This window comes from Perognathus longimembris, chromosome 28 (genome assembly GCF_023159225.1).
Source record: "Perognathus longimembris pacificus isolate PPM17 chromosome 28, ASM2315922v1, whole genome shotgun sequence".
NCBI lineage: Eukaryota > Metazoa > Chordata > Mammalia > Rodentia > Heteromyidae > Perognathus > Perognathus longimembris.
The window spans coordinates 57,789,693-57,815,900 of NC_063188.1; the positions used below are offsets into that span (position 1 = coordinate 57,789,693).

At 41.2% G+C, this 26,208-nt stretch overlaps 1 protein-coding gene across 1 annotated transcript in view; it reads left to right on the forward strand.

The window, feature by feature from the left end:
- Nucleotides 1-2,870: 2,870 nt before the first annotated feature.
- Nucleotides 2,871-26,208, forward strand: part of Abcb7 (ATP binding cassette subfamily B member 7) — a 138,395-nt gene continuing 115,057 nt past the window's right edge. Inside the window, exon 1 of the mRNA XM_048335276.1 lies at nt 2,871-3,057. Coding sequence (XP_048191233.1) covers nt 2,890-3,057 — 168 coding nt within the window. The 5' untranslated portion in view covers nt 2,871-2,889. The remainder of the gene's footprint in view (nt 3,058-26,208) is intronic.

Sequence of the window (26,208 nt, forward strand, 5' to 3'; positions counted from 1 at the left end):
ACGAGGCAAGCACTCTTGCCACTAGGCCATATCCCCAGCCCCATTACAGAGGTTTTTTATTTCTTTATTTCTTTTTTGGTATCCCCCATGCCAGCACAACCCCTCGCCCCAGGGGTTCTTATATTTACAGTTAGCACTCACTGGCCAATGCCTTATCTGAGTAGTAACATTGAAATAATTCTAGAAGGTATAGGTTGATGAACTCAGAAAGATGGTGAATATGTATTTATTGACGATGATAATCATTAATAAAGGAGCTCATTACTGATGTATGGTCAACAAGGCAATAATAGGCTGGAAACACCCAATTAGTCAGTTCAGTCCTGTCAATTCTACCTTCTTCTTCATAGCTCTGCAATTGATCTACTGTCAAGTTCAAGCCTCAATTTTGTGAATGAATTAGTGTGTTAACCTCAGGACTACAATCTGAACTCCTTCCAATACAACCTTCCCACTTAAGCCAGAGTGGTTTAATGAACATACAAATTTTACTCCCCTGATTAAAATCCTTCACTAGCTTCAGTACAAAGCATTTTTTCTTAGAATGAAATCCAAAGCTCTTCAAAATAAAGCCTTTGTCAGGCAATCCTTGGACTTTCCGAGCCTAAGTTTTTATAAATACCTCTTTGCTTTTAACACGCTACTTTCTTTTTTGTATTTATTTTGGTGCCTAACTTGGGGCATGAATTCAAGGTGTGGGTGCTGTCCCTGAGCTTTTTAGCTCAAGGTTAGCACTCTACCACTTGAGCCATAGCTTTATCTCTAGCTTTTTGGTAATTAAATGGATTTAAGGGTTTCATGGATTTTCCTGCCTGGTATGGCTTTGAATCATGATCCTCAGATCTCAGGCTCCTTAGTAGCTAGGATTACAAGTGTGAGTTATCGATGCCTGGCTATTTTTAATGTGTGTGTGTGTGTGTGCGCGCGCGCGCGCGCGTGCGCGCATGCTCGTGTGCCTGTACTTGGGCTTAAATTTAGGGCTTTGATAGGCTTTTTGTTCATGGCTGATGCTCTATTACATGAGCCACACCTCCAATTTCAGCTTTTTTGTTGGTTAATTGTAAATAACCATTCTCTGGGTTTGTCTGCCTGGGCTGGCTTCAAACCGAGATCCTCAGATCTCAGCCTCCTCAATAGCTAGGGTTATAGGTATGAATCCTCAGCTCCAGCTTATAACAGTATTTTAAAACACTGTGAAAAGATAGTGGCTTATATGCCACTTCAACTGAAACTCTTCATTTTAAAACTATTCTTCTATAAATGCCTAGCTTAAGTACCCTTTCCTCTGAAAACCTAGAGTATAAAATGAATTTCAGGAGTAAGTGAACATGACTGCATATATATATGTCCACATGTATATATATCTTCATTAGACTTATCTTTAGTTCACAGTGTCTCTCCATAAGAAGTTCATAATTATAATAAGAAGTTCAGACTGACATTGTCTAAAAAGAAATGTGCTCATTACTGGACTTTTGAAATGGTAACTCCTCTGACAACACCTTAATAACAATAAGAAAAAGAAGTTCCATAATTACTTGACTGTCTTGTGTGAAGGTTTGAGAATGCATCAGTGAATATAAAACTGCCACTGCAACTTTCTTAATGTCTCCAGGGTTTCAATTAACATTTTTACTTGGAAATCCAGTTTCCCAGATAACTGTAAAAATTTGACAGTAGTTTGATTATAGAATCGAAGTCTGGTGGGAAAGAAAGGGGGTTTGAATAAAGAATAATACTAACAAAGTGAATTTGATCAAATTACATTTTAAAAAGAGCATAAACTTGTCTTTAAATAAATACTTGTGTTTTTAACATGTTCACCCAATTACCATCCCATATCACTACTCCAGCAGTTTTTTAGTTAGAGCCTGAAGAGGCCAAAGGGAAAGGGTAGAAAGAGGGTAGTTAAAAGAGTAAAATGTATATTTGTGTATGTGTGTGCCCCAAGAACAATGGACCAAAGGTTTAGGAAATATCCCCAAGGTTTGGGACAGAGAACAATCAGCACAGTAAAAACAGGTTTCAATAGAGGCAGTGAGTCCCACTGATGAAGCCTCCTCTTAAGAAGAAAATTAATGTCTGTAGTTCAGTCTATCCTCAGCATTAGTGCACATGGAGAGGGGAGATGAAGAGTATACACAAGCATGGGGGTGCCAGGGGCTCAACCCTGTAATCCTAGTTGCTCAGGAGGCTGAGATGTGATGATCGCAGTTCAAAGCCAGCCTGGGCAGGAAAGCCTGTGAGGCTCATCTTCAATTAATCACCAAAAAGCCAGAAGTGAAGCTGTGGCTCAAGTGGTAGAGCACTAGCCTTGAGTAAAAAATAAGCTCAGGGACAGCGTCCAGAGTCTGAGTTCAAGTCTCAGGACTAACACAGTATACACACAGAAAGTATTCTTAGGGAGCTGGATTGATCCCCAGCACTGAAAAAAAAAAAGTATAATATGCACAGGGAAATTTAAGAGTTAAATGTGGCATGAGTTGGACATAGTGAAGGGAAGGGTAGAATAACCTACATGATAAGATTGCCAGATTTACCAAATGCAGCAATTGAGACATACCAGGAAAGAATTTATTTATGGGAAATTCAAACCTAAGTGGGCATCTCATATTTTAAACTAGCAACCTTAGAAAAAAGAGAAAAAAAAGAGAATGTTGTTTTGATGTTATTGGTTGTGTGTGAGGGGAAAAAGAAAAAAAAAAAAAAAACCCTGCCCCAGAGGGAAAATAACAAGTTGACACTGACACATCTGAATGGTCAGCCAGGAGCTATTTCCGGTGTCGGCTTGGAGACGCGAGGGGGAGGGGAGCGAGGATTTAGGTGAGCGCGCTCAGTCCGCCGGTGTCCCACAATCCTCCGCGCTGGGTTCCTCTTTCCTCGCTCAAGATGGCGCTGCTCGCGATCCATTCGTGGCGCTGGGCAGCGGCGGCGGCTGCTTTCGAAAAGCGCCGGCATTCAGCATTTCTGTTTCGGCCTCTGGTTTCTGTGGGCGGCTCAAGTCGGCAGTGGAGGTCGGGTCAGCGCGGCGCGTCAGGAAGTGCTCGAAACCACCAGGTGAGTTCCCATTCCCACGGAATTGTAGGGTGAAGGACTAAGGACCTGTCCGGGAAAAGGTTGCCCCCTTGACCCCGGGTCAGAGAGAGCACCTAGACCAAAGACGGTGGGGACGAGCTCAGAGCCTCAGTAAGTGAAGGAAATTCACGGTCATAACTTGAGGAAGGAATGAAGAAAGTGGAGGAACCGAGCGGGGCGGGGCGGAGGACACCTGGAGCGCCCTAAGTCTCTAGTAGGATCTCTAGATTCTTTCTGACGTTAACGACTTTCTAGAAAGTTTGTCTTCGACTTGGGTCTTAATTTTGGTTCAGATTTTCCCCTGTCTCAAGGAGCAGTTTAGAAGGGTACTGTAAGATAAACGACCGCAAGCGGCTTCTAAACAAGTGGCAAATGGAATTGGCACCAGTTAACTCCCTTGCTGACAGGCTGTGCTGTATGATAGACAAAAGCCATCGTTATCTTCCTCCTCAAAACCCAGAGCACCCTACATTAAGATAGAAGCATCATTGGCTTTTGAACTGAATCTTCAGTGGGTCCTGTGTGCGCTTGGAAGCCGTTAAGTCTGAGTTTACTTACCTTAAGAGTGTTGCAACGGTTATATTACAATGCCTCAATATGTATGTCCGTTATTGATTATCACTCAAGAGCAGTTTAAAAAAAACCTGCCTTGGTGGACTTAAGTGTAACTTTTCCCTGTGCATCGACAAAAAGTTTAAAGTCCACTGCTCATTTGTTAGACTTTAAAATATTGTCAGCTGTTGACTGGTGCTGGCGGTGTGTGTGTGTGGGGGGGGGGTGATTCCAGTGGCACAAGACTTTTTTTTTTTTGCCAGTACTGGGACTTGAACTCCAGGCCCGGGTGCTGTCCCTGAGCCTCTTTGTGCTCCATGCTAGCGCTCTACCACTTGAGCCACAGTGCCACCTCAGGCTTTTTCTGAATAATTTATTGGACATTAGAGTCTCATGGACTTGTCTGCCCCAGCTGCCTTTGAATCGCGATCCTCAGATCTCAGCCTCCTGAGTAGCTAGGATTACTGGCGTGAGCCGCCAGAACACTTTCTTAACATGTATGAGGCCCTGAGTTCAGAGCTCTGTGATACCAAAAGAATAAACGACCAATGTTACAAGATCATCGAATTATTTAATAGACTTTAGAGATACAGATTTTATGCAGGATATTCTAAAAGTATTGTCAGCTTCCCTTTGCCAAGTAAACTTCTTAAATTTGGATTCTTTGTTAACAAATAATATCTACTACGATACCCATAAATACTGTTAGATAATAGAGTAAAAGAAACCTAAGAGTTATGCCTTCAAGGATTGTACAGTTTTTAAACTAAAAATTTTGAGATGGAGGCATGGCTCAGTGGCAGTAGCCTTACCCAGCAAGTTCGAGGCACTGAGCTCAAGCACTAATCTGACCAGAGTAGTTGATATCATATATCATTAGTGTACAGTGTATTTTAGAGCATAAAGAAACCCTGTTATAGCGTTATAAAATTATTATAAGGGGTTGGATCATTTTCTTTTTTTCCCCTTGATCCTGGGGCTTGAACTCAGGGCCTCAGTGCTCAAGGCTAGCACTCTACCACTTGAAAAACAGCTCCGCTTTCAGTTTTTTTTGGTGTTTAACTGGAGATAAGAGTCTCATGGACGTTCCTGCCTCAGCTGTCTTCAAACTTTAATTCTTAAATCTCAGTCTTCTGAGTAGCTAGGATTACAGGTGAGAGCTACCAGTGCCCAGCTGGATCAGCATTTTCTTTTAGTTAAACTTAGTATAGTAAAAAATGAAACTCTAGTACCTTTTTCTATATTAAGGAAATGCCATTTTCTTCTTGTTCTTGTTCTTCTTCTTCATTATTAATTTTTTTTGCCAGTCCTGGGGCTTGAACTCAGGGCCTGAACACTGTCCCTGGCTTCTTTTTGCTTAAGGCTAGCACTCTACTACTTGAGCCATAGCACCACTTCTGGCTTTTTCTATTTATGTGGTACTAAGGAATCAAACCCAGGGCTTATGCATGCTAGGCAAGCACTCTACCGCTAAGCCACATTCCCAGCCCTGTTATTTATGTGTATATACACTCCGACGTGTGTTTGTGTGATTATTGATATAAACAGTAAAATGTATTTTTTATTTGTTTTTTTTTTTTTTTTTTTTGTGGCCAGTCGTGGGCCTTGGACTCAGGGCCTGAGCACTGTCCCTGGCTTCTTCCCACTCAAGGCTAGCACTCTGCCACTTGAGCCACAGCGCCGCTTCTGGCCGTTTTCTGTATATGTGGTGCTGGGGAATCGAACCTAGGGCCTCGTGTATCCAAGGCAGGCACTCTTGCCACTAGGCTATATCCCCAGCCCCTAAAATGTATTTTTTAAACCTGGATCATACCCTTGAGTTGTGTAGAGTGCTAGCCACTAGCTTGATGTGGCTATTAAAATGAACATTACTCTTGCCTGTAGTCTTAGCTCCTCAGGAGACTGAGATCTGAGGATTGAGGTTTGAAGGGTAGAAAGACTACTTGGCTCTTTTATCTCCAGTTAAGCACCAGAGGAAGCCAGAAGTGTGTGGAGCTGTGGCTCAGGTGGTAGAACATGATCCTTTAGCAAAAAAGCTGAAGGACAGCACCTTGGCTCTGAGTTCAAGACCCAGGACTGACACACACACACACACACACACACACACACACACACACACACACACACACACACACACACACACACACACACACACACACACACACACACACACACACACACACACACACACACACACACACACACACACACACACACACACACACACACACACACCACCCCCCCCCCCCCCCCGACAAATCTGGTGCATTAGCCACATTTCCAGGGCACAAGAGTTACACATGGCTTGTGATTGTTGTGTGAACATATATAATGAACTTCTCTTCTATCATCATAGAAAGTTCTATTTGACAATTATGCTTCCAAGAATATTATATCCAGCCTTTCTAGAGCGCTATTAATAGAGAAACATATCTTTTTGGTTCCTGTACTAGGGCTTGAACTCAGGGCCTCAGGATTTTGCTTGGCTTGGTTACTCATAGCTGGCATTCTTCCACTTGAGTCATACCTCCAGTTATAGCATTCTTCTGGATAGTTGGAGATGGAGTTATAACTAAGCTGAACCCTTATTACAGGATTTTTTTGTTATTGAGTTGTAAGAGTTCTTTGCATATGGCATATATAAGTTCCTTATTAGATAATTTGTGCATATATATATATTTTTTTGGCCAGTCCTGGGGCTTGGACTCAGGGGCCTGAGCACTGTCCCTGGCTTCTTTCTGTTCAAGGCTAGCACTCTGCCACTTCAGCCACAGTGCCACTTCTGGCCATTTTCTGCATATGTGGTGCTGGGGAATTGAACCCAGGGCCTCATGTATACAAGGCAAGCACTCTTGCCACTAGGCCATATCCCCAGCCCAATTTGTATATTTTTAACATTTTAATTACTCCTTTTTTCTTTTTTATTATCATAAAGCAGTTGTACAAAGGATTGCCATTTAACAAAGCAGTTTATGACAACATATATTGATCAGTGTCATCCTTTTTAACAATAATAGGTCTCAGTATGACTTTTTTGCTTCCTACTCAACATTCCTTTTCAAATGCCCTCTCTGTGTTTATATCTTTTAAAAATATTTATATGTGCTAGGGTTGAACTCAGGACTTTTTATTGTCAAGATAATGTACAGAGGGGTTAGAGTTACATGATTAAGGTAGTGAATACATACACATTTCTTGTCATACCTGTTATCCCCTTCCTCATTTTTCTCCCTCCTTCCCTCCCCCGGGCCCCTCAACCCACCCCCCTTGCTTTCTTCATTATTTTTTCAAACACCAAAACGAAATCTTTTCCTTGATGTACATTGTCACTCTAGTCTACAATGCTTATGTCCTCTATGATTATTAACTGTAAAACAATTCCTTCCAGATCAGGTCATATATACATTTACATCTCTTTTCTTTTGCTTAGTGTAATCTGTTCTTTCTTTTTCTCTAATTTTCCCCCCTCCCTGCTGCCCTTGAGTTGCCTAGTTTGTTCTCATCGGTGCCCATTGCAGCTGTTGGGCCCTTTCTGTTGTATCCTCCCTCCCCATTTTCCATTCATTCTGTGCTCTCTTCCCAGCTTCTTTCAGATGTGCATTTGTGTAAAGGGTATAGGGTCCTTTAAGTCTTTTGCTTCCTTACTTTTGGCATTCTTTACAGCCTGGATATTAAATTATACACATATGAATTTATGTACATATGAATTAGTGTTTGTGTTTCACTTTTGGGTGCCTTTCTCCCAAGGCTGACCTTTTTTTAAAAAAAATTTTGGGTCTCCCTGTGAATTGGTACCTTGGGTCCTGCTTTCTTTGTCATGTCTTTTTGTTATTTCTAACACCCACATATCAGGGAGACCATGCACCATTGTTCTGTATGTTCTAGGCTTGTCTCGCTCAACATTATTTGTTCAAGACCTGTCCATTTCCCTGTGAATGCCATTATTTTATCATATCTAATCACTGTGTAGAATTCCATTGTGTACAGGTACCACATTTTTTGGATCCATTCATCTGTAGTGGGACTTCTGGGTTGTTTCCATATCTTGGCTATTGTGAACTGCGCAGTGATAAACATGGATGTGCAGGTATCCTTATCACATCCAGGGTCCTGTTGTCCAGGAGCGGTATGGCTGGGTCATATGGTATGTCTATGCTGAGTTTTTTGAGGAACCTCCAGACTGTTCTGCAGAGTGGTTGTACTAGTTTACAATCCCACCAGTAGTGCAGTAGGGTTCCACTTTTTCCACATCCCCTCCAGCATTTGTTGTTGCCTGAGTTCAGAGTATAGGCCATTCTGCCTGAGGTAAGGTTGTTTTTATTTGTATTTCCTTTACTGCCAAGGATGTTGAACAGCTCTTCATATGTTTCTTTGCCATTTTTATTTCTTCTTCTCTGAAGTCTCTCTTTGCTCCCTTGCCCATTTAATGATTGGTTACTAGGTTTGGAAGGGGTTAGTTTCTTGAGTTCTCTGTAGATGATGGATATTAGGCTTTGTCTGTTGCTTTGCTGGTAAAGATATTTTCCCAAATGGTTGGCAGTCTTTCTGGTTTAGTAGCGATGTCTTTAGCTGTGCAGAAACTTTTCATTTTGTTGTCCCATTTGTCGAGTCCCTCTCCAATCTGTTGTGCCCCTGGGACTCTGTTCAGGAAGTTCCTGCCTATGTCTATAAGTTCTAGTGTCTCTCCTACTCTATCCTGCAGTAGTTTCAGGGTTTCAGGTCTGATGTTGAGGTCTTTAATTCATTTTGAGTTGATGTTAGTGCATGGTGATAGGCTAGGGTCCACTTTGGAACTCAGAACTTTTTTTCTGAATAATTATTTATTGTCAAAGTGATGTATAGAGGGGTTATAGTTTCAAACGTAAGGCGGTGGGTACATTTCTTGTACAATTTGTTACCTCCTCCCTCGTTTCCCCCTCCGTCTCCCCCTTTCTCTCTCCCCCCATGAGTTGTTCAGTTGATTTACACCAAATGGTTTTGTAAGTATTGCTTTTGGAGTTATTTGTCTTTTTATCCTTTGTCTCTCCATTTTGATATTTTCCCTTCCCTAGTTCTAATACCAGTATATACAATATCCAGGGTACTCAGATGAGATACAGTGATAGCGCGGAGACAACCACAGGAGGGGAATACAAGAGGATCATCAACCAAAAAAAAAGCCACGTTTCACATGGCATGTTGAAAGTAATTACAACAGTGATATAACACTTATTTCCATAACATGGATGGAACTCAGAACTTTTATTCAATTTTTTTTGTGACAGTGTCTTGCTTTTTGCCAAATCCAAACCTGAATCATGCCTCTCCTAGTTTATACTTCCTTCCATACTAGCTTGGTTCATTAAAATGGACTCTTCCAAAACTCTTTGCCTGAACTGGCCTTGAGACATGACCCTCCTAATCTCAACTTCCCACATATCAGGGATGATAGGTACTGTCTAACATATCCAGCTAATAGTTTTAAAAAAGTCTTGCACACTTTTTTTGCCCAATCTGGCCTTGAACTGAAATCCTCTACATTTTAGCCTTCCAAATAGCTACATTTTCAGGTGTCAGCCATGACTTGTGGTTTCCTGTCATAAAACAAAAATCTTGATTTTTTTTTCTTCTGAGAGAAAACAGAATGCTAGCCTCTAAATATGGCTAATTTCATTTAACATGATGTTCAGCTCCACTCATTTTGCGGCAGCAGTTTTTAAATTATTCTGAGAATTTTCTCATTAGATTTTTCCTGTTTTCTGAAGCACAATTTTTCATTTTATTTGTATAGCTCAATGATAGTCAAGTGCTTAGTATGTGCAAGGCCCTGGAATTCTGTCCTTAGCACTAAAACAAGATTTTCTTGTTTTGATAAAGTTATTTTTACTTATACTTTAGGTATTATATCTAAGAATCTATTGCCAATTCTGAGGTCATCAAAATTTACCATATGCTATTTTTCCTAAAAATTTATAGTTTTATTCTAGTGACACATAGAAACATTACTCATTTCTGGTTCCTTCTTATTTACTTATTTATTTGCACATACATGCATGCATGCAGCAAGGAGCCTGGTGCTGGTGGCTTATGTCTGTAATCCTTAGTGACTCAGGAGGCTGAGATCTAAGGATCCCAGTTCATAGCCAGCCCTGGCAGGAAAATCCATGAGACTTTTTTTTTTTTTTTTTTTTTCTTTTTTTTTTTTTGGCCAGTCCTGGGCCTTGGACTCAGGGCCTGAGCACTGTCCCTGGCTTCTTCCCGCTCAAGGCTAGCACTCTGCCACTTGAGCCACAGCGCCGCTTCTGGCCGTTTTCTGTATATGTGGTGCTGGGGAATCGAACCTAGGGCCTCGTGTATCCGAGGCAGGCACTCTTGCCACTAGGCTATATCCCCAGCCCAGCCATGAGACTCTTATATCCAATTAATCACCAAAAAATCCCGTCAGTGGGGAGCTGTGGCTCAAAGTGGTAGAATGCTAGCCTTGAGCACAAAAGCTCAGACAGCGCCCAGGTCCTGAGTTCAAGCCCAATGACGGACAAAACAAGTCTCCTGGACTTGCCTGGGCTGGCTTCAAACTGAGATTCCCAGATCTCAGCTTTTTTAGAAGCCAGGATTAGAGGCATGAGCCAATAAGGCCCAGCTATTGTTTTATTTATATCTACACATATTATAATCCTAACAATGATTAGTATAATCATTAATTTATATTAATTTTGTGTTTTGTAAGGAAGCTGAGATGAGAAAGGGCAAGTATGTATTTAGAGCTTTTCTTAACTCTATTTCTACTTGTTACTTTTTTATGTATTTGAGTTATTATTTAGTCATTTACTTAGCCCAATATAGTTATGTTCCTTTCATCTCCTTTATGATGTCACTGTAAATATATTTCTATACACTGCAGTTTCACCACTATATCATATACATATGTAGTATGGGCATAATTGTTTTATGTAATTGCCTCTTAAATTAGTTAAAAGAAAAAAGCAGAAAAAGTATAAATTTGTGCTGTCTTACCTTTCCCTGATGCTCCTTGTTTTGTTTGTCTACATTACAGCTGGGCCACTCACTTTCAGTCCTAAGCATTGGGTCTTTGTTATGAAGTGGTTATATTAGCAATAGTCTCTCCCAGTTTGCTTGCCTGGAAAATATCTCTATTTCACTTCCATTTTTGAACAAAATCTTTGCTAGGTATAGGAAATTTGTTCCTAGAGCATATCTGAATATGCTAACACACTCTTCAGGCTTTTATGTTATCTGCTAGGAGATTTGCTCCTAATCTTATAGTTCCCTGGTCAGTTAGGAATGAGTCTTTTCTTGCAAAATTCTCTTCTCGTTTTTGATTTTCAGTATTTTTGCTATTATAAGTCTGTGGGTCTCTATTTTTCCTACTTGGAGTTTGTTGAGCTTCCTGGATGTGTACATTATTTTTCATACTAATAAACCATGTGAGTTTTCAGGCATTATTTCATCAAATAGTTTTTCTTTTATTTCTTCTCTGACTGGTACATTTGCCATGTGTATGTTGGGTACATATAATAATGTCCTGTATGTCTTTGAAGCTCTGTTCATTTTTCTTTAACCCTTTCTATTATTCAGTTTGTATAATCTCTATTGTGTGTCTTTAATTCCCTAGTTCTTAGGCCTGTTCAAATTTACTATTTATCCCCTTTAATGAATTTTTCAAGTCATTGTAGTTTTTGACTAATGTATTTGTTTCTTTTTATAATTTCTACTTATTGATGTTCTGTATGTGACCTTGTTATCATATATTCCTTTACAAATTTAATATGGTTTTCATTAGTCTTTGAGCATATTATTGCTACTTTTATTTTGTTTGTGACAATGTACCAGGTATAGGCTGGTCTCCATCTCCTGATCTTCCTGCCTCAACTTCCCAAGTGCTAAGATTACAGATGTGAACCACATGCCCAGCTACAATGACTACTTTGAAGGACTTTTCTCTTCAGTATAATATTTGTTCTTGACAAATATGAAATTTTTTCTTGGCTGTTTTCCCCGCAGATCATACTTTTTTGTTCTTTAGTATGTTTCACACTTTTTTTTGAATCTGCACATTTTAGATAATATAACAACTCTGGGTACTGGTCTCCTACCTCCTGGGGCTTATTATTTGCTTATTTGTTTAGAGACTAGGTGGATTATTTTAGTGCTGTCTCTGCCTGTCACTGCCTACTCTCTGTTAAGCCTGACATTGCTTCTCAGGGGACACGGGCTTTGGTATGCCTACAGTCACCCTGGGATGATAATGGCTTGGGCAGGATCTCTTTTGTCTGTTTTCCAGTTATACTCCAATAATTGCTAGCTGATCATACTGTTGCTTTCAACATGCCCTGGGGTGTAAACTGTTATATGGAGTAAAGCAAGGAAAAGTAGTTAAAATCAGTGTTTGAGATTTTTTCTCATTAAAGGCAGGGTCCTCCTTGTTATATATCTCCTTGTTTTGGGGGGGGTAAACTAACTTACCTACAGTTTAGCCTTTATGCCTGAAGAGTCTACCAGTCTTTTCTCAATTGCCATTTTCTTTAACCTCCATTCTCATTCTCTCTCTTTTTTCTGTGTGTGTGTGTGTGTGTGTGTGTGTGTGTGTGTGTATACATGTTCATGCATGTGCAGCACTTCTGGGGCTTAAACTTAGGGCCTGGGCACTGTCCCTGAGCTTTTTGCTCAAGGCTAGTGTTCTACCACTTGAGCCACAGCACCACTCACCACTACCAGCTTTTTTGAGTGGTGAATTGGAGTTAAGAGTCTCAGGGATTTTCAGACTGTCTTTGAACCATGATTCTCAGATCTCAACCTCTTGGAGTAGTTAGGATTACAGGTGTGAGTCACCAGTTCCCAGCTCAACCTCCACTGTCTTTTAAGAGTAACTTTAATTGTGAATGTTTTCACATCTAGTTGTAAATGAAGTCAATTTTTCTGGAAAAGCTACCTACTTCAGGGTCATCTTTTCCTAAGTCCCACCCCCAGGCAGAATCTCCCATTCACAGGTCTGGATCTGGGGGTGGTAACACTAAGTGTACTTCTAATGTGATATCCTCACATGGGGAGCCAAGTGCTAGGTTGGGGAAGTAGGAGCAGTGGCTTACTTCTCCTACATAGAAGTCATATATCAGGAGCCAGGATCTGGGTGATTGGGACTTGGTTATTCTCAGCAGTACCAGGCCCAAGTAGAGCCTCTTTCTCCAGAGGGGATTTGTGGAAAATGGGAACCCCTATCTTGAGTACAGTACTCAAGAATTTAGCTTCAGTGAATGGTTGCTGGGGGCAGGGTGAGAACTAGTGATGTTACGTCCACCCAAAGAAAGATAGCATTGGATTTAAGACCTTGAGGAGGGGGTTTCTGCTTCCAGCTCATCAAGTTTCCATTTCATTGAACTGGGAGGAGAGGCAAGGAGCAGGTTCAATTTCATCTACTTTAGGGTTCCTCATTTCTAACTAAGCTTTCATAGATTTTCATCAGTAAATGTTACTACATTTGCTATAAGCCCCCAGGACCATTTCTAGGGAGTTTAGGTGGTTATCATTTCATAATTTACCAGTTTTTCTGAGGACTAGCTTCCAAAAGCTCCCTAGGTTTTCATCCCAGTTGTGAAATGCTGTTTTCTTTCTCTTTGGTTTGTCAGAGACTATATTTCATTTAGTACTTGTTTTGAGCTTTAATTTTTCTCAGTAGTAAGCTCCCCCTTCCCACTCTCCCACCTCCAACTGGCTGCTGATACTTAATCAAGTAGATAAAGGCTAAAAAACTTCTGGGCTTCATAGTAACTGATGTGAGAATTTGACATTGTTGTGCCAAGTCGCAAGACCACCACCAAGAAGACCACCAAGACTCAGACATTCCGAAATGCAATAGCAAGGCAAGACTTTATTCAAGCGGGGCTGTGGCCTGGGCCTTGTCCTACCCACCAAAACAGCAGAGGTTAGGAGGCAGTCTCGAGCTACGATTACACAGGGCTTATAAAGGCAAAAAACAAAGTTAAAACAATCAGGTGTTTAAGCAAGCAGATTAGGACACAGGTACAAATCTGATTGGCTCAGGGTTCAAGGCACCCCAAGGGTGGTCAGAGTTAAGCATTCCCAGCGGTTAGAGTTCTAGACCGACTGGGCCCTAATGGGCTTATCCTGGGTCTGGCTCACAGAGCCTGCTTATCTCAGGTTCACGAGGTAAAGTGGGGTTCGCGTGGTAAAATGGGGTTCACGTGGTAAAGTGGGGCCTGACTTCAAAGTCTGGCACTTCATTTCCCCCTTTCTTTTTGGTACCTTGGGAGCCAATCATGGCTCCATTCTGTCCATTTCAATGGCTTGCATGTCTAGGGGATGATATAGAGATAAGGATGGGCCAATAGGGCCCAATGTAACCAAAGGGCCTGTAACCATTTCTCACAAGTACAGTCTCTGTACCTCTGTTTTGCATGCCTCTAGTTTATCCTGCCTCATCTTCCCCAAAACAACTCTGGTCCCTCGGTTTTAAAGGGGGGCTGATGGGTGAAGATCATCCATCTTCTGTAACTTCTTCAGCTGACTCAGGGGCGTTGACCTTACCGAGCCAGGAGCCTATAACCTTAGTCTACTTTACCAAGGGACTGCAGGATTACTGCAAACTGAAAATTAACTTTCAGCTATACAGACTTACCATTAGCTGTATAGTGTTTAGTATCCAAATGTAAGCAACAAAATAATACACAAACTTCTCAGCTGTGCTCTAAGGGTCGGGTGGCTATACCCGTATTCCTGAGCAAGCCCAAAACTACCTAAAATAAGGGGGTCAGCTCACTTTGGAGTGAGCTGCCAAAATAACATCAACACTAGCCAGGGTAGTAAGGAAAGAAGGCAAAAAGAAAATTATAACAATATTCAGTCTAACTTTCTTTTCTTGAGGCGAAGGCGAAGCGGCTGAGTCGGGTGCTTAGAGACCTCCCATGTTCCACCACGGTAGTCTTCGTCCAGGGCAAAGAGGTCAACTGGCCTGGCGTGGAAGTAGTGAACCCAAGTGGCGATGCCATCTAGGGTCCCTTCCACCGTGGTTCTAAGGATTTGGGGTTATGCCTTCGGACGAACACCCAGTCCCCTGGTCTGAACAAATGGGGGGTAGGGACAGAAGCAGAATCATATAATGCCTTAAGTTGGGGTCACATATTCTTGTGCAGGAGCTGCAATCGAGTTTACACAAAAATTCAGCATCATCCAAATCAGCAAGCAATTAAAGCCAAGCTGATAGGGAGAATTTCTTCCTCTAAGCAGAGCAAAAGGAAGGAGTGACACCCAGTCTGCACCAGTCTCTAAGGCCTATTTAGTTAAGGTCTCTTTTAGAGTCTGATTCATTCTCTCTACCTGTCCTGAACTCTGGGGTCTATAAGCACAATGCAATTTCCAATCCGTCCCCAGTGCAGCAGCTATTCCCTGACTTACTTTTGAGATGAAGGCCGGTCCGTTGTCCAACTCATGTTGGATGGGAAGCCATACCTGGGTAGGATTTCTTCCAGGATCTTCTTAGCCACTACATTCGCAGTCTCATGCTTTGTTGGATAGGCTTCAACCCATCCTGAAAAGGTGTCTACAAAAACTAGCAGCAAATATTTGTCATTTCTGTGAAATCTACTTCCCAATACATGCTTGGCCTATTCCCACAGAGGCGAGCTCCTTTAGTAATCTGTTGATTGGGGGCATTGGCAAGCTGACAGGCCTTGCAATTTTTAACAATATCTTCAATAAGTTGATCTCCTGGTCTAATTTTCACTTTGGAGTGTCGGAGCAAGTCCTGCATTTTTCGGGTTCCCATGTGAGAAGCTCAGTGGATTCTCTTAAGGATCCCCTTACCCAGCCCTTGTGGCAGGATAAGTTTCCCTTCACAACTTTTCCACCAGTCATTGTTTCCTTCTCTGTCCAGGGGTTTTGTGGGCCATGGGAATTTTCTTTATCCATTCCAAGCCTTCTTGGGAATACTGGGGCACAGGAGGCAAAGCTCATGGCCCTGGGTCTACTAAAGTCTGTTCCCAGGAACTCTGACTTGTCTGGCTGATTTAGGCACAGGGATTTTCAGCACAGTCTACGTGAATCTGACAGCCAACGCTTGCTCTCTTTTAATATGAAGCCCAGATGGGTGACTTCAGGTTTACAAATTTGTGCCTTTTAACAAACATTCTAGTTTGTAAAAGCATTTTCCTGACTGGCTGGGGAACTGAGCTCTGATGACCTAAAAAGTTACCTTTGCAGGCCTTTAACAGATCTCAATAAGGACACAATCTCAGGTCTACAAGCTTTCTTTCCTAAACAGATGTATCAGCTTAAAATTCTCACTGCCAGTCAGAGCTTTGAGTAAATGCGGGGGGTTGAGATTTTAATCTATCCTCTCATTTGACAAACTTACCCTTACCACTATCACAGATGATTGGCAAGTTCCTGCCCAGTAGACAGACATGGGCATTGGAAAGGCATGCTTATGCACTATTCTTCTAGGACTTCCTGGCTTTGATTAACTTTTCAAAGGCCAAACAGGAGTGACTCTAGGATCTGACGCCATCTCTGCCATCCAAGCAGCGGCTTACTGCCTCTGGATGCTCCATCACTTTTGTCCCAGGAGGAGTGACTTTCCACTGGACTTGGACTCAGGGCCTGAGCGCTGTCCCCCAGCTCTCCAGCTCAAGACTAGCACCCTACCACTTTGAGCTCCACACAACTCCGTTCCCAGCGCTCTGCTGGCTGCTTAGAGACAAGTCTCTCACAGGGACCTTTCTCTGCCCAGGCTGGCTTCGAACCGCAGATTTCAGATCAGTGAGCCTTACAAGAGGCCACTTTACTCCAACTAGAAGCAACAAGGTGGTCCACACAGAAGTAGTTTTTAAAGCATGCTCTCTTACCTGGAACTTATTAAGGGCCAGTATTAGATATTGACAAACTTGTAGGAATCACCTGTGCTTCTCTGTGGGCCTGCTGGAAACTGTTACAAAAAACCTACAAAGAAGCTGGAATGCCAATTAAACATTTTGGTAGCCATAATTCTCCTTTTCTCACTTTGCAATAATCATTTAGGACAATTTTACTTCCAAATTTCTTATCTACAAATGTATTCTTGATTTCCAAAGCCTTTTTAACACTAACACAACACTTTAGCTTTTATCTGCATCGGAAAAACAAGCTCACAGGCATTCTGAAACCAGGTGCCGCCCTATGCCTACGGGCTGCTTGTTTCAAAAGAGCCTCTTTTTTTTTCTTCAGTCCCACTTACTGCATGGCATGAAGACCTTTGAATTTTTCCTTAATGCAAGAATTACAATTAGAAATGCTTATCCATTCAGCTTTCCAATATATTAGTGAGAAACATTGGCCCATTTTGCCATTTCTTCCTACATACATAGAGTTAATGAGAGTTTACTTCTATCCCCATTAGTTTAATATATATATATATATCCTTTTAAATCCAAATTTCTGACACTTAGCTCTGATTTTTTTAAAATTTTAATTAAAGAACTCTGAGAAATCCTTTTTTAACTCTAGTTCCTCTTTAAAACAATGCAGTAATACCTTTAAAGCATTTGGTAATGCCCAAACTTGATGACCATTTGAATTTAAACTTAAACTTAGTTTTGTATCATACTGCAGTCTTGAACATGTTCACACTCACACATGCACACACACATACATTTTCAAAAGATCTTAAAGCGCGCTGACTAAGCATCGGCCATACATTTTAAGACAAAACCTTTAACAAATGATTTTAGCATTCTCCAGCCTCATTTTCCAGGGCTTGATAGTTTTAGTAAAACATTTTTAGTCTTAGTAAAACATTTTAGCACACCAAACAATTTCTGCTTAAGAAGGCTGGGTGGGGGTCCCCCTAGAGTTCTTTTTTTGCGGACACTCTCACTGATTGACTGATTGTGGGCTGTCACCTGTACATCTTTCCAGTGAGCTAAAGTCAAGTCCAGGGAGTGGAAGGAACATTCCCAATCATCCATTTGTCAGTCAGGCACAGCGCAAGAAAGAAACACACAAAAATAATCACAGGCACAAAGACCAGACAACACTTACAGACAGACTTAGGGAGCCGCGGCTTACAGGTTTGACTGTGTCTCTCCTGCCCTGTGAGGGGGCAGACCACACAGTCTCACTGTGTCTCTCCTGCCCCTGTGAGGGGGCAGACCACACAGTCTTGAGGCTCGCTCTCTCCCGTTCCTGTGTAGGAGTGGACCAGACAACCCCGAATACAGAGTAGACTGGACGGGCGCCCATTAGAAGGGCCTCCTGGTCCAGTCCTTAAGGTTCAGGGTGGTAGTGGGAAGCCTGAGCCCCCTGTGGAGGGCTTGAGGTGTCCCCCAAGTCCTTGGACTGCCCATATGAGCGTGTCCACTCTGGCTGGTCCTTCACTACCTACAGGTTCAGATTCAGACGGCTGGCCAAAACAGAAAACAAAACTACAAATCACACAGACACAGACACACAGAATGAACAGCGCTATTTTCTTACCTTTGGAGTCTGGGGTCTCAGGAGTCTCTGGGGCCATCCCGGACGAAACCCCAAATGTTGTGCCAAGTCACGAGACCACCACCAAGAAGACCACCAAGACTCAGACATTCCGAAATGCAATAGTAAGGCAAGACTTTATTCAAGCGGGGCCGCGGCCCAGGCCTTGTCCTACTCACCGACCCAGCGGAGGTTAAGAGGCAGCCTCGAGCTATGATTACACAGGGCTTATAAAGGCAAAAAACAAGTTACAACAATCAGGTGTTCAAGCAAGCAAGATTAGGACATGGGTACAAATCTGATTGGCTCAGGGTTCGAGGCACCCCAGGGGTGGTCAGAGTTAAGCATTCCCAGCGGTTAGAGTTCTAGACCGACTGGGCCCTAATGGGCTTATCCTGGGTCTGGCTCACAGGGCCTGCTTATCTCAGGTTCGCGTGGTAAAGTGGGGTTCGCATGGTAAAATGGGGTTCATGTGGTAAAATGGGGTTCATGTGGTAAAATGGGGCCTGACTTCAAAGTCTGGCACTTCAACATGAGGCAAATAATTCTATTCTGCTTTTTAGAGATCCTAATTCACATTTAAGTTTCAAAGCATAATATGCATATTAAGAAAGCATAGGGGCTGGGAATATGGGCATTTTTCTATATATGTGTTGCTGGGGCATTGAACCCAGGGCTTCATGTATGCAAGATTAGCACTCTTGCCACTAGGCCATATTCCCAGCCCTGCATAGTCCTTTTATTGGGAGACAAGAAATTTAAATTTATTCTTAACTGATATATAAAATGTAAAAGTTCCATTTATGAGGTACTTGTGAGATTTTAACATGTGCATACATTGTTTAATGTTAACTTCTAAGAGGCAGAATAAACTATTCATCATTATTTATTTATTTTCTGTCAGTCATGGGTTAGAACTAAGGGCCTGGGCTCTGTCCCTGAGCTCTTCAGCTCAAGGTCAACACTCTACCACATGAGCCACAGCCCCATTTCCTATTCATCCTAATTTAAATAGATGTTTCCTTCCCACCCTTGTATGGGTCTTCTGCAAGCTAGGCAAGTGCTCTACCATTTGAGCCCTACCAACAGCCCTTTTGTTTATATTTTCTATTAGCTTACATTTGTTATGGGCGGAGATTTCATTGTTAGCTTTCCACACATGTTCATGACATATTTTGGTTTTGAGATAGGGTTTTGCTAACTTTGGCTGGCCCTGAACTCTCAGTCCTTCTGCCTTTCTTCCCAAGTAGCTGGAATTACAGGCATGGGCCTTGACTTAAAGAATGACTGCTTGTAAATCTTGACTGCTCTTGACTTAAAGATGAAAGCATAGAACTGCCCTTGTGTCATCCAGGATTACAGCTCACTTTCTGCTAATTTCAGAACCCAATACTAGCAAATACTAAACTAGTCATTTTCTCAAATTTTCTATTCCTGTTCTTGATCATGGGACAGTAATTAGGGCATAAAGCAGAAACTGGTAAACTATGAGTTAGTTGTAAGAGTTGAGTTCTTGATTCTGGTGCTAGGATATATTAAAACAAACCACAAAATAGTCATTTGTAGTGATTAGGAAAACATAAGCTATTTGAAAGTTGCCAGCTCTTTTTGAGACATGATCTTACTATCTACCCTAGCCTGTCCTTGAACTGATTATCCTGCCTCAGCCTGTCTCCAGATTGGTTTAAAGAAAGGAGGATATATAGAAGTAATTCAGTACTTCATTATGAGAGTGACACAGTACTTAAAAATAAGTTATATTTTGATTTCCATAAGGGTTTTTCTAAATCATTTTTCTCCTGCAATATTCTTATCAAGTAAGCTAGATATTGCATACTGTTAAGGGGTCTTGAGCTAGAATGAAGTCAGTCTTACTGTAAAGAAAAATAAAAGGACTTTTTATTGTCAAAGTATTGTACAGAGGGGTTACAGTTACATATGTAAGGCAGTGAGTACATTTGTTATAAAACTTTTTACCTCCTCCTTTGTTTTTCTCCTGCCTTACTCCCTTCCCTGCTCTTTCCCCACGATCCCCCAACTTATACAGTTGGTTTACAATATATTGTCTTGTAAGTATTGCTGTTGCATTGGTTCACCTTTTACCCTTTGTATTTCCATTTTGGGGTTCCCCTTCCCTAGTTCTAAATGTACATACAATACCCATTCATTGTCAAGGAAACTAACAACAGATGCTGGCAGGGATGTGGCCAAAAGGGAACCTTAATACACACTGTTGGTGGGAATGTAAACTAGAGCTCCCCTATGTCCCAGCAACTCCACTTTTGGGCATTTACCCAAAGAATTACAAGCAAGATCACACTACAGCTACCAGCACAACTACGTTTATTGCAACACAAAAATAAAGGATTTTGATTTCTAAAAGTTAATGAGGATAAAACTGTTGATGTAAAAGGCACATAATATTGGGCCACAACATATGGACATTTGAGCCCAATTTCTACCCTTAAATATCTTGGATAGATCATGTGTGTTTTTAAGTTTTATTGTACAGGTGACGTATAGGGGGGTTACAGTTACGTAAGTCAGGTAATGAGTACATTTCTTTTTGAACAGTGTTACCCCCCTCCCTCATTTCATTTGTTTTGTTGAATCTTAGGTTCTATGTACCAATAAGATTTGACTCTCAGTCTCTAAGGTTTTCTTTAATTCATTTGTGTCCCAACTCTAACCTTTTGGCTCTTTGTATAGTGGCTCTACTTTGTGAGCCTAGTTTATTTCAGGAGCAGCATAGGCCAAATGGAAGTTCATATGAACTTTTGGAGATGAGATCGCAAGCCTAGCCTAGGATGTGACATACCCTTTATTCAGGCTCCACAGTGCTGTGATTACAGATAGGTTCTACCACACTTCCCATGATTTTTTTTTTTGCCAGTCCTGGGGTTGAACTCAGGGCCTGAGCACTGTCCCTGGCTTCTTTTTGCTCAAAGCTAGCACTCTACCACTTGAGCTACAGGTCCACTTCTGGCTTTTTCTGTTTATGTGGTGCTGAGAAATGGAATCCAAGGCTTTATGCACGCTAGCTAGGCAAGTACTCTACCACTAAGCCACATTCCCAGCCCCTTCACATGAATTTTTAATTGGACAAATTTGTATTCTGTATTTTCTCTAAGCACCTGTACATTCAAGAGTAAGAACAGAAAATTTGAGATTCTTGACAAATTTAGTATTTGCTAGTATTGGGGAGATGGAAATAAAGTGGAAGAAAAAATAAACAAGGTTCTAAAATCATGTAGGGAAGGTAGACACAGGTTATGCTGGGTGAAAAATAGCAGTGCTATAAAAGTTGTAAAGGTGCAGCTTACATGGATTGGAAATGATAAGGAATGGTAATACAAAAGTAATACAATGGTTTTACTGTAGAAGTGGCACTGAGAAGAATTCTAAGGACTCTTCAGAGAGTTGAATAAGTATCATTTTCTAAGACATTGACAAATCATTTTGAATTTGTTATTAAGATTAGTAGAGAAGTTCATAAAAGAACCTCCAAACTTTTACTAGTTCCTTGGAGAATCAAATAAAAGACCTTGGATTTTTCCCTAGGGAAAAGAACACACTATGTACACATACTTCATTTTGCATGGAATTTAGGGGGATCAGACACCCCTCTACACTGCTTAAGAACTCTCGGCAAATATGTTTTCTGCTAGTCAGGCTCTCTCTAATGGAGTTCCTGAGAAACCAGTGGCAAGATAAGGTTTGGCATTGAGTGGTGAGTGAGAATAGTAATGTAATCAGAATTTTGACTAAATGGTAAATGCAATATATTAATTACTCAATATTATCAAGTTTTAAAATATTACTTTTATGGTGCAAGTACCGAGAATTGAATTCAGGTCTCACTTAGCACTACCACTTGAGCTCACCACATTTCCACTTCCATTTTTTTGCTGGTGAACTGGAGAGTAAGTCTCTTGGAGGCCAGGTGCCAGTGGCTTATGCCTGTAATCTTAACTACTCAGGAGGATGAGATCTGAGGATTGCTGTTTGAACCCAACCTAAGCAGGAAGGTCCCTGAGTCTCTTAGTTTCTGTTAGCCAGCAAAAAGCCAGAACTGGAGCTGTGGATCAAGTGATAGAAATCTAGCCTTGAGCAAAAAAACACCCAGGTCCTGAGTTTAAGCCCCAGTACCAGCACAAAAGAAAATTTAAGGAATTTATAGGTATGCCAGTAAATGAAATTTTCTTCTTTTTAGTCTTGCATCCTCTTTGGTACTAATGACTTGAAGAAGCAGATTTTGTAAATCAAGCCATGTTTTCTATGTTGTTCTTGTCTACAACTTGATTTCCACATGTAGAAGGCTACAATACTGAACAACTATAAACAAAAGGAATAAAAATGTGGAAAAAAGAAACAAAGAAATGAACAAAAACACATCACTTTTATATGCACTTTACCAACATGAGCTATATTTCCAGCCATTATCTCCTCTTCTTATAAGACTACTGAATTGGAGGCCACCCTAATAACCTCCTTTGATATTGGTTACCTCTTTAAAGGTTTTGTATCTGAATATAGTCACATTTTGAAATACTAAGAGTTAGGACTTCAGCCTATGAATTTGGGAAGTGCACACAGCTTATAATCATAGTCACATAGTGCATGGGTGTACAAGTGCATTAAAAACTAGAAGGATATACTTCAAACTGGTAACAGTCTTTACCTATGGAGAGAGGATTGGTTGGGAGGCTAGAAGACTGTTGCTATTAATAGGTAGCAAAGTATGATAAACATTTTTTTGGTTGTTACTGTGGTTTCAACTCCAGGCCTTTTCTGCTCAGGGATGTCATTCTACCACTTGAGCCATGCTGCTACTTCCAGCTTTTTGGTGGTTAATTGGTAATAGAAGTCTCCCAGATTTGTCTGCCTGGGTTGACTCTGAACTTGGGTTCTTAGAACTCAGCTTCCTGAGTAGTTAGGATTATAGATGTGAGCCACAGCACCCAATTGATGTCCTTGTTATTACAATAGAAAAACGTTCTTGTTTAGGCCTTTTTCAGTTGGTGTGGTTGTCTTTCTGCATAGATTGTAATTGTGTGTGTGTGTGTGTGTGTGTGTGTGTGTGTGTGTATGTATGTATATTTATTTATTTATTGCCAGTCCTGGGGCCTGAACTCAGGGCCTGAGCACTGTCCCTGGCTTCTTTTTGCTTAAGGGTAGCACTCTACCACTTGAACCATTGTACTACTTCTGGCTTTTTCTATATATGTAGTGCTGAGGAATTGAGCCCAGGGCTTCATGTATACGAGGCAAGCACTCTACCACTAGGCCATATTCCTAGCCCTATATTCATTTATTTTAACTCACTGTTTTGTCTACTAGTGAAGGCAGTTCTTTGTTTTGTTTTGCTGGTCCTGGGGCTTGAACTCAGGGCCTGGAAGCTGTCCCTGAGTTTGTTGTTGTTGTTCTCAAGGCTAGCACTCTACGATTGAACCACAGCTCTACTTCTGGCTTTTGCTGCTTAATTGGACATATATATATATGAGTTTCATGGACTTGTCTGCCTGAGCTGGCTCTGACCTGTGATCTTCAGATCTCAGCCTTCTGAGTAGTTAGGATTATAAACATGAGCCATTGGCACCTGACAAGACATTTCAACAGCCTTGTATATTATTAGTAATTTTTTTGCTATAATGTAAGATGTTCTTTAACCTTCCTAAAGGTCCTTGAGAAGTTTTTGTATGTATTCTGCTACTCTTATAGTTAGCCAAATTTTTATTGTTACTTTATTGTAGAATCGAGGGATTCTTTGAAAATCAAGTTCCAGCGTTGATTGTAATGGTTTCTTTTACTTTGTAACACAAGTATTCTGTGTGTTGTACTTGGTTCTGCTTAATAAAAAGCTAGCTATATTGATGTTCCTTTAAAAAAAAATCAAGTTCTTATGTTAAAGACTAAAGTAGTATCGTATAAACCTACTGCTGAAGATTAGAAAATACAGAAAAGCAAAATTAAAAAAGGCACTTTGCACTTATGCTAGTACTCTACACTTAGCTTATAACCCATAATTTTAGTTATTTTTAGAGAGTTTTTAGTTTACAAAGTGCTTTAAAATTTCACTTTTTTTGCTTCCACTTTATTCAGTGATTTTCACTAGGATCAGAAAAATGGCTCCATGTTGCTTAGAGCTTCACTGATCAGTACAGTAGATATTAGCAGCAAGATGCCATTCTCTTTCACCTTAATTAAAATTACAGATTTATTAATTTAGTCACAATTGACATAATTCAAGTTCTCAGTAGCCATTTCTTATACTGAGTATTTCTATCACAGAAGAGTCTTTTGGACATGGTCATTTAGAAAGCAGAGTGTGCTCTCCATAATGATGGGTACTAACAACTGCAGATAAAAAATATTCAGGAGGGGCTGGGGATATGGCTTAGTGACAAGAGTGCTTGCCTCATGTACATGAGGCCCTGGGTTCAGTTCCCCAGCACCACATATACAGAAAACAGCCAGAAGTGGCGCTGTGGCTCAAGTGGCAGAGTGATAGCCTTGAGCAAAAAAGAAGCCAGGGACAGTGCTCAGGCCCTGAGTCCAAGCCCCAGGACTGGCCAAAAAAAAATAAAGAAAGAAAAAAATATTCAGGAAGAGAACTAGAGGTCTGGCTGAAATGGTAGAGCACCAGACACGAGCCAAAAACTGACTGAGAGTGCAAGGGCCTGAGTTCAAGCCCCAATACCGAATCCCCCCAAAAAAATTCAGGAAAAAAATTGTATTGATACTACACATGTACAGTCTTTTTCTTGACATTCCCTAACCAGTACAATAGAACTGTTTACATAGTGCTTACATTTATATTAGGTATTATAAATAATCTAAACATGATTTAAAGTGTATGGGAGGAATGTGAAGATTATATGCAAATACAACACCATTTTATAAACTAGAGATTTTGGTATCTGTGGGAAAGGCAGTTTTGCAACTAATCCTCCATGTATACTAAACGATGACTAATATTAAATAGGAGAAACCATTATTAAATTTGTTTTAGAAATATGATTCTGGCTGTAGTTTGAAGGAAATATGCAGGGTTTAGAGATAGGGACATCATCAGTTAGGAGGATATTGAAGTAATATAGGCCAGAAATGATAAGGGCTTATACTGCCTGTCATGAGAGTTATCAGAACTTTCCATCAAAACATTCTTGTATCAAGGGAAGAGGACAAGGTTTTGAAACAGTAAAGAAAGTGTCACCTTGCATTAGTTATTTATCTCAGTCTTAGGATTTTAGAGTGTGAAATGGGCATTTAAATAAGATTTACCTTGCCCATTCCCACCATTCTTGAGAGGATCAAGAAAAATGATGTATATAAAAATACTTTATAGCCCTTTAACTTTGGCTTAGGATGATTGGATAATGGTTTCTTGGCTTTTTTGTTTTTGCCAGTCCTGGGCCTTGGACTCAGGGCCTGAGCACACTATCCCTGGCTTCTTTTTGCTCAAGGCTAGCACTCTGCCACTTGAGCCACAGCGCCACTTCTGGCCATTTTCTATATGTGTGGTGCTGGGGAATCGAACCCAGGGCTTCATGTATAGGAGGCAAGCACTCTTGCCACTAGGCCATATTCCCAGCCACTGGATAATGGTTTCTTTTGTGCCAGTCCCGGGTCCTGGACACTGTCCCTGAGCTTTTTTGTGGCTCTGCCACTGGAACCACAGCTCTACTTCTGACTTTTTGGTGCTTAATTGGAGATAAGAGTCTCACAGACTTTCTTGCCCCAGTTGGCTTTGAATCATGATCCTCAGATCTCAGCCTCCTGAGTTGCTAGGATTACAGGTATGAGCCATCAGTGCCTGCCGTTTTTTAAAGGATACCATGATTATTTCTGTTTTGAATTTTTTCTCCAGTTAATGAGTAAAGGAACTGAAACGACAGCCTGGGTCTTTTTTTTTTTTTTTTTTTTTGGCCAGTCCTGGGCCTTGGACTCAGGGCCTGAGCACTGTCCCTGGCTTCTTCCCGCTCAAGGCTAGCACTCTGCCACTTGAGCCACAGCGCCGCTTCTGGCCGTTTTCTGTATATGTGGTGCTGGGGAATCGAACCTAGGGCCTCGTGTATCCGAGGCAGGCACTCTTGCCACTAGGCTATATCCCCAGCCCCC